Source organism: Amborella trichopoda, chromosome 3 (assembly GCF_054954075.1).
Source record: "Amborella trichopoda isolate Santa Cruz 75 chromosome 3, AtrichopodaSantaCruz75HAP2 v2.0, whole genome shotgun sequence".
Lineage (NCBI taxonomy): Eukaryota > Viridiplantae > Streptophyta > Magnoliopsida > Amborellales > Amborellaceae > Amborella > Amborella trichopoda.
Window position 1 is genome coordinate 23,031,722 of NC_142338.1, and position 9,134 is coordinate 23,040,855.

The 9,134-nt window shown below is 30.8% G+C and overlaps 1 protein-coding gene across 1 annotated transcript; it reads left to right on the forward strand.

Annotated features, from left to right (window-relative positions):
• The first annotated feature begins 4,765 nt into the window (after window positions 1–4,765).
• LOC18437268 (HXXXD-type acyl-transferase family protein) lies at window positions 4,766–8,691 on the forward strand. Its single transcript, XM_006847482.4, has 2 exons — window positions 4,766–5,489; window positions 7,555–8,691. Exons 1-2 carry the CDS (start codon window positions 5,061–5,063, stop codon window positions 8,551–8,553), a joined length of 1,428 nt encoding a protein of 475 aa, XP_006847545.1. The 5' UTR covers window positions 4,766–5,060; the 3' UTR covers window positions 8,554–8,691.
• Window positions 8,692–9,134: the final 443 nt, after the last annotated feature.

The window sequence follows — 9,134 nt, forward strand, 5'->3', positions numbered from 1 at the left end:
TTTTGAACTTAGCTATAGATTTCAAAACTTATAATCTTTTTTAATTCCAAAAACACTTGGGGCTCGTTTGGATCCCTAGATTTTTCAATCTTGGAATTGAGATTTAATAGAATTGATATTTTCTGGAATCTGGTGTTTGTATTTGGATCGCATCACATAGAAATCAAGAAAATGCAAATTCTCTATTTGGATTGCTTGGAATATCTTTTTTTAGGAAATGTAAATCCTTTCTCTCTCACTCTAAAAATCTCAAGATAGTTTCTCTCTCTAAAATTTTAATATATTCTCTTTCAAAAACTTAAAATTTTAAATAGCCTCTCTTTAAAAATTGAGATACTTTTAAAATTTGAGATAACTTCTCTTTATAAATTTTTTGAAATAGTTTCTCTCTAAATAATTTCATGTAGTTTCTCTCTCTAAAATATGATGCAGTTTTTCTCTCTAAAACTTTAACTTACATTCTCTATCTAAAACATAAAATTTGAGATGTTTTTTTTCTAAAAACTTTAAAATAGCTTTTCTCTCTAAAAAATTTTAAGTACATTCTCACTCTAAAATTTAATATAGTTATTCTCTCTAAAATTTTAAGATACTTTTTCTCTCTAAAACATTAATTTTTAGATATTTCTCTCTTTAAAATTTTCAAGTAGTTTATCTCTCTAAAATTTTAATACATTTTATCTCTCTAAAACTTAAAAGTTGAGATAGTTTCTCTATCTAAATTTTTTTAAATAGTTTCGCTCAAAAAATTTAGGTACTTTGTGTATCTAAAATTTGATATAGTTTATCTATCTAAAGTTTTAATATATTTTCACTCTCTAAGTCTTAAAATTTGATATAGTTTCTCTCTAAAACTTTTCAAGTTGTTTCTCTATTTAAAATTTTATACAATTTTTAATCTCTAAAATTTTAATATGTTCTCTCTCTAAAACTAAAACTTCAAATTTGAGATAATTTTTTTCTCTAAATGTTTTGAGATATTTCTCTCTAAAAAATTTTAAGTAATTCCACTCTAAAATTTAATGTAGTTCTCTCTCTAAAATTTTAAGATAATCTCTCTCTAAAACTTAATATTTGAGATAGTTTTTCTCTCTCTCAAAATTTGAGATAATTTGTCTCTCTAAAAAAATTTATGTATTTTTTCTCTCTAAAGCAATTTATATGCTTTCTCTCTATAAAATTTGATATAATTTCCCTCAAAAAATTTAATAATTTTTCTCTCTCTAAAATTTGATATAGTTTATCTGTCTAAAATTTTAATATTTTTTTTGTTTTTTAGCAACAAAATGGGTCATTTTCATAAACTGTCAATTTCACCTATATTGGTGGAATTGAAATTTCTAAAATTTAGACTTTAAATGAGCATCTAGGAATCTCACAAAAATCTCAATTCCAACTGATATCTCAATTCTAAGTGAACCAAACATGATTTACCCAGCTTTTCCAAGAAAAGTGATTCCAAGAAATCTGAATCCAAGGAACCATACAAGCCCTTACGGGCATGTTTTGATGTCTTAGGGGCGTTCGGATACATGGAAAATGATTGTCTAAAAAATATATTCCCTTTCAAATATATTTATTGAGAAAAGCATTTCCTATAAAATATATTTTCGCCGTTTGGATGGTAGTATGCTACATGGATGCATTATATTTGAATGCCTTTTTGTTTTCCTTTTTGTTGTTTTATTTGTTTGTTAAACAATTTTAATTTTAATATTTATTATAATCTAAAATTTTTATTAAATTTTATATAGTTTTTCCTTATAAAACTTTTGATATACTTTCTTTCACTCTAAATAATTTTACCTAGTTTCTCTCTTTAAAATTTGATATAGTTTCTCTTTTTAAATTTTAAGATACTTTCACTTTCTAAAACTTAAAATTTGAGATAATTTCCCTTTAAAAATTATGAGAAAATTTCTTTATCTAAAATGTATTTTCTCTCTCTAAAATTTTAAGATAAACATGAGATAGTTTGTCTTTCTAAAAATTTTCAAGTAGTTTATCTAAATTTGATATAATCTCCCTCTAAAATTTACGATACATACTCTATCTGAAATTTAAAATTTGACATAGTTTCTCTCTCCGTAAAAATTTAAAGATAGTTTCTCTCTCTAAAAAGTAAAATTTTGTATAGTTTCCCTATTTAAATTTTCAGTTAGTTTCTCTCTCTAAAAATTTTGAAATATTTTCTCTCTCTAAGAATTTTTCAGTACTTTCTTTCTCTAAAATTTGATATAGTTTCACATCAATGAATGGCGAGTGCCTAATTAATGATGAAATTTATTATCGTTTCTATCTCTAAAATTTGATATTGTTTCTCTATCTACAATTTTAAGAAACTTTTTCTCTAAACTTAATTTGGACCTCTCTAAAACTTTTCAAGTACTCTATCTTTCTTTAAAATTTAAAAATTGAGATAGTTTATCTCTCTAAAATTTGATATAATTTTAATCTCTAAAATTTTTAGATAATTTCCCTTTTTAAAATTTAAAATTTGAGATTGTTTCTCTCTCTAAAAATTTTGAGATAATTTCTCTCTAAAAATGTTAATGTACTCTCTCTCTCTAAAACTATAAATTTGTGATAGTTTCTCTATCTAAAAGTTTTGAGATAGTTTCCATCTCTAGAACATAAAATTTAGGATATATTCTCTCTCTAAAATTATTGAGATAGTTCTGCTCTCTAAAAAAGGTGTGACAATTTCTCTGTCTAAAATTTTCAAGTACTTTTTCTATTTAAAACTTAAAATTTGTGATAGTTTCCCTCTCTAAATTTTTGAGCAAGTTTTGCTTGCTAAAAATTAAAATTTAAGATAGTTTCTCTCTAAAAATTTTAATATTGTTTATGTGTCTAAAAATTAGATACTTTCTCTCGAAGGCTTTAATTTCAGATAGTTTTTCTCAAGACAAATTTTTTAGATAGTCTCTCTTTAGAAATTTTAGGTACTTTCTCTCTCTTACATCTTATATTGTTTCTCTCTCTAAAATTTTAGAATACGTTCTCTCTCTAAAACATAAAATTTTAAATAGTTCTCTTTGTAAAAAATTTGAAATAGTTTTTCTCTAAAAATATTTATATAGTTTCTCCCTTTAAAATTAGGCATATTTTCTATCGCTAAAATTTTAAGATACTGTCTCTTTCTAAAACTCAAAATTTGAAATACTTTCATTCCCTTTTATGGTGGTCTTTTGACATAATTAATTGCATTTTATAAAGTGGATGTTTTAATAAGAGGGAAATCTGGTTAGAAATGAATTTCTAATGGTAAAGCCAATGATTTAGATTTCCTTATTTTGGGTTTGAAACGAGGAAAATAATTTATAACATAAATACTTTTTTGTCCTAAAATTCCTATTCAAATGCTAGATATGTGTCATCTTCGTCCAAAAACCTTTCTGAAAATGTATTTCAAGATATCCAAACGGCAAAATTCATGAAAATCTTCCGGTAAGATATAATCAGTGCCAAGGAAAACAAATGCCTGGATTCGCAAAGTCGGTGAGCTATTTTGCATTACAACTTGATCATGGTTACAAAATTATTCTATAAGTTTGGAATATTAGGGGTGTCGATTGGTTCAGGTGGACCTGTGGACCGATCCGATTTCTATCTGGGCTTTGGGTAGGGTCCAAGTCAATAAATATGGACCTGACAGTTGTCTGGTCTAGCTAGGACCTTGGTCGGCTTTGACTCCGGCCCAACCTATTTCTATATATAAACTTATATTTTGTATTGAGATTAACCCATTAGTTTATATAAACATATGAATCCAACGGTTCATATTAAATCTGAGCCGATTTGATGATTACGATTTCGTGTTTGAATTTAAATTTAGAAAAAATCCTCTTTATCTCTTTTAAATACAAAAAATGACAAATGCATTTGTGCTTTATAAAAAAAATCATATATTATGAGATTATTTATTTTTATTACAAAAAAAATCACAATTGCTACCCGCTATTCGATGTGACTTAGGGTTAGAGTAAGGCTGGGGCCTTGAAAAGTAAAGCTGCACCTTGTAATTTGCTAGAAAGTGAAACCCCGGTTTGGCACTGAAGAATTGCATGATAGCCTCAAAATTTATTTATTTCTACCCCGAGTACGAAATTTGAAGGCTTCCAAAACATACAGATTCGTATTCACTTAAAAGAGATGGGGTGAATAATATACGACGGGTTTAAAATTATTATTTTTTATTTTATATTCACAATTGTGGAAGTCCAGAGTGATGGTTTTTATCACCTTTTTAAGGCTGAATTTTGACCAGGAGTAGAATATCTATTGACTCACTTGGATAAAACCTCACCCATAATTAATTTTAGGACCCCAATTTTTTTGGGATATAGCCAGTCCCCTTCAACCTATAGATAACCTCATTAGGAAACAAATAAAATAAAAAAAATCCTACATTTACCTTCTATACACTTGGAAAAAAAATTCTACTTAGACTTATCTAAATCACATTAAAAAAGCAATGAAAAATGGATTTTGAAAAAAATCAATTTGTGATTGGGATATTTCAGATAATAATCTAAAAATATGGAAAAATATAAAAATTAATATTAGGGGCCAAAATACTTTCCAAACTTAACTACAACGATAGAAAAATAAAAAAATTATTACAAATAAAATTTTGATTTTTATTGAATTTTTTTAATATTTTATTTTTTTAATATCCGTGATACTGGGCCCGTGGCGAGTCCTTGGGCAGTACGAGTCAGCTCGGTCGAGTAATAAAAAAATGAGGTAAAACTTTTGGCTTACAAGACAAAGAGCATCACACTTCATCAGACTCTTCTGAATCTCCCCTATTGAATTCTCATCTCTCCCTTGTCATCTTCCCCACTCTAACTATGGTAAAACCGTAAAACAATACGAATCAAATCGTACAAACAAATCCACTCTGGGGATCTGAGTGACATGACTTCATCTCAAAAACTACAAACCCTCTCTCTCTTTCTCTCTCTAGATTCTATACATTTGGTTGGGTCTCTTTCATTCTGTTTCATTCTGCTCCTCACCTTCCTTGGCTCTTAGCCTCTTTTAGCAATTGCAACATGTTCCAATTCCCTGAAATCCCTGACTGTGTTCTTCCAAATAAACCCACCTTAATTCCCCCTCTCTCTCCGACTCCAAATCACTCTCTCTATCTCTCGAACCTCGATGATCAGAAATTCCTTCGATTCTCGATCAAATATCTCCTTCTTTATCGGAAATCTCCTGATGTTGGGTCACTCAAACGCTCTCTCTCTGTAGCTTTAGTGGGTTATTACCCACTTGCAGGGAGGTTGAGAGTGAGCCCTGTGAATGAGGAGAAGCTTGAGGTTGATTGCAATGGAGAGGGAGCGCTTTTCGCAGAGGCTGTTTTGGACTTGACAGTTGAGGAGTTTAAGGGGATATGTGAGAAACCCAACAAGTCATGGAGGAAGCTCTTGTATAGGACTGAGGGGCAGAGCTTTTTGAGCATACCTCCTCTTGTAGTTCAGGTATTCTCTCTCTCTTTCTCTCTCTACAACTATGATAGGAGTAAAATCAAGAGAAAATGCCTCTTCATATTATTTCTTTGTTTCTGTTTTTTTCTCATCTTTTTTTTTCAAGCCTTTCTGAACTTATTTCATTTTAGGAACACTCTGTTTATCTGTCATCTCTCTGTTTTCCTGCAACCAGACGTGTGGGGTTTGTAAATTACATCCATTATTTTATTTCCTTCTCTCTAACATATGTATCTATTTGTGCAACAATGAAACAAAATCTGAGATTTTGTAAATTCATATGTTTTTATTAGTGTTTATCTCTGAAATTTAAGAACTCTTTCTATTATATTTTCCATATAAGAATGGGAGATTAATTTCATTGTGATATGTTATAAAAGTTATTTGCAAAGTTTAAAGTTATTTAGCTTTTAATGGACGCTTTGGTATCATTTCTCAATTCGTAATCATTTGGCCCAGTTTTTTCGTCTGTTGTGGCATATACTTTGTAGTTATAATACAAATATTTTTCACCTAAATTTTTTGTTGATGTATTTTGCTATAGTGTTTTTTGTTTTTCTTCTTTCCATATTTAAATTTGAGTTTGGGTTTTTGTTTGCTTTTTTTCTGTTTTCCCTTAGAAAGGTCAAATAGTTACCAAGGGTGAACCAGGAATTAGCCATCTTTGGAGGGTTATGCTTTGGTATTATCAGGTTCTGTAGGCAGAAGTCAGATTGCGTTTGATAGAAGGGGAAGGGGATTTTGGAATCGAAAAAGCTTATATAGAGCCGAGGTTCTAAACAATGTAATTAGAACTCACATAAACATGTTACTAGAAGGGGTTTTATTGATGTTCAAATATCTCAAATTCATCATCTCGACATCAAGATGCATGGATATGAGAAAAAATGGATTTCAAGATCTGAAAATAGTGGATCTTGTAATGAATTTTTTTGACCGTCAATTTTTAAGATTTTCAACTTTTCATAGATATGTTTGATCCACACTATTTTTGAAGCTTTAAATTTTATAATTATAGATAAAACTAAACTTTAAGGCTCTCACAAAAATATCCAGTATGGAAACGATATTTCTCGATACTATTTGAAGGTCCGCTCTACTTTGATTGTTTAGAGCCTCGACTCTATACGAATTGCACCCGTTCAATATTTGTAAGTTACAATATTTCGAAAATATCGTAATTTCAATATATTTGTTTCTGCGTAGCCTTAAAGAAAAATAACGATGGACAATATGTAACATGAACTTATTATATCTCCACGATACTTTCTCTTAAGTGGCACATTTATTGTATTGAATTTGTAAGGTAAAACCAATTAAAAAAAGAGGTTTCGAAAGTGTAATACATGAGTGAGCATTTTTAATTAGAAGTGCTTGAAAGTTTGTTAAAGCAGAAATGAAGAATCCAAAAAGAACTAGGCACGTTTTAGTTTTTTTTTTTTTTTTTTTTTGACAAATCTTCGCATGGACGACTATATGGAAAAATTAATTTTGTCGTTGCCTTTTCACAAATGAGAAAAAATGGACGCCGCTGTTCAAAAATTAGCAATGGTATTAGATTCGGTTCGCTTTGGCTAAATAGATGCCAACCGCTTCCGATATGCCTTGATATGCTCTAGGCCGCTTCGACCTAGCCTTTTCGACTGTTGCATAAAATTGGTTATTTATTTTTATATTAATTTTTTTTTAATAATTTTCTTTTAATATTTTTATTTATAGCAAAATTTTAAAAATAATCCTAAGTCTTTCTCCAGATCTGCTGTGCTTCATTTTTCCGCCTATACTGAAAAATACTACAAAACAAATCTAATGACATAGAAAATAGTAGTGATAAATGGGTAGGGGACATTTCGTTTATAGACATGTGGAGTACACTTGGGAAAGTTCCCATTATTGTCAGCAAGTTCATGAAACAGTACATTTTGGAAATACAAACCTCATCTCTTTGGATCAATGGAAATGTCTTAGAGAGAGAGAGAGAGAGAGAGACTACTTTTTCCTATTTTCATGTAACCTCTTTCTCTTAACTATATTCTTGTTCTTTTCTTTTCATTAACAGGTAACCCATTTGAAGTGTGGAGGATCGATCCTATGCCTGGGCATATGTCACTGCCTGTGTGATGGCATTGGAAGCGCACAGTTCCTCCATGCATGGGCTGATATTTGCAAACATCCTAACCAGACCCCCTCATCAAACCCATGTTGGGAAAGACACTTACTAAAGCCTAGAAACCCCTTAAAAATTGAATACCCACACATAGAATTCACCCAAACCCAGTACCAACATGACCTAACCACCCCTTTTGATCTAGACCAAGTCCTAAAGCCAGAAACCCTAGTACCCACCTCTCACACTTTCCACCATGATGACATTTTCTCTCTAAAACAACTGTGCAACCTCTCTCTAAAATGCACCTCTTTCGAGGTATTATCAGCTCATGTGTGGAGCTCATGGGCCAAAGCAATGTGCCCACCTTCTCACCTCAAGATAAAGCTTCTTTTCAGTGTAAATATAAGGAAAACAATGAGACCAAATCTTCCTCAGGGGTATTATGGAAATGGATTTGTTCTTGGATGTGCTGAAACCACAGTGAAAGAGTTAGTGCATGGGAATTTATCACACATAGTGAGGCTCATTCAAAGGGCTAAATCAAGGTTAACAGATGATTATGTAAAGTCAATGGTGGATTATCTCGGGGAGAATCGCGTTAAGCCTGATTTAAGCCTGAGTTTGGTGATTTCTCAGTGGACTAGATTGGGAATGGAGAGAGTTGATTTTGGAGAGGGCATGGCTTTATTCATGGGTCCTCTTTGTAGTGAGATTTATTGCATCTTTTTTCCTGTGTATGGGGATTCATGTGGTGTCACAGTGTTGATGTCAGTTCCTGAAAGTGGGGTTGAGAGCTTTGGTTATTGGATGAAGAATTTTAGAGAGAGAGAAATGGAAGGAGAGGGAAAGAAGAAGAGTGACATATTTATGCCTGCAACTTGTACTGCACATGAGTGTCACCAGATTTGTGCACATATGGCTCCCCCATTAGATTTTGCTACGACATAAGGATTTAGAGGATGAAGAGAGAGAGAGTGTACCAGTGTTTGTAGCTTGAACTACTGATGGTTTTCCCGGGTATCTTGTATTCTATGAATCACGTGCTATCATGAATAAATAGTAGCCTCTAATGATTTTCTTTCTCAATGTTAATATTGGTCTCCAATAACCATGATTTCTTGGCTATGCCAAAAGACATTCTACTCCTGCCCGAGTAGAATGTCCATTTACTCTCTTCGGTATAAGCTTTAGGATGTTAAATTTTGGGGATGTAATCTCTTCAATTCATAGTTTATTAATCTCAATAAAAAAAAAATCATAATTGTATCTTCTATGTACTTGAACAAAAAAAATGTCTAGAAATTGAATACATCTAATTTTTAAATGGTGAGATCTAAGTATTATAAAACTTAAATTTTAATTCTTTGTTTTTTAAAATAATCATCTAATAATTCTTAAATGGTCCCCAAAAATTTAGATCGTGAAAATCCTTCTAAATAGGTCTCTCGACTGAGGCGTAGAAATAAATTATGCTCTCGAGGGAGCATACTGTATATTCTGATTTGCTATTGACAATAGATCTCTCTCTC

Coding starts and splice junctions, on each gene's coding strand:
- LOC18437268 (XM_006847482.4), top strand. CDS start 5,061: ATGTTCCAATTCCCTGAAATCCCTGACTGTGTTCTTCCAAATAAACCC. Junction 5,490..7,554: donor TACCTCCTCTTGTAGTTCAG/GTATTCTCTCTC, acceptor TTTCATTAACAG/GTAACCCATTTGAAGTGTGG.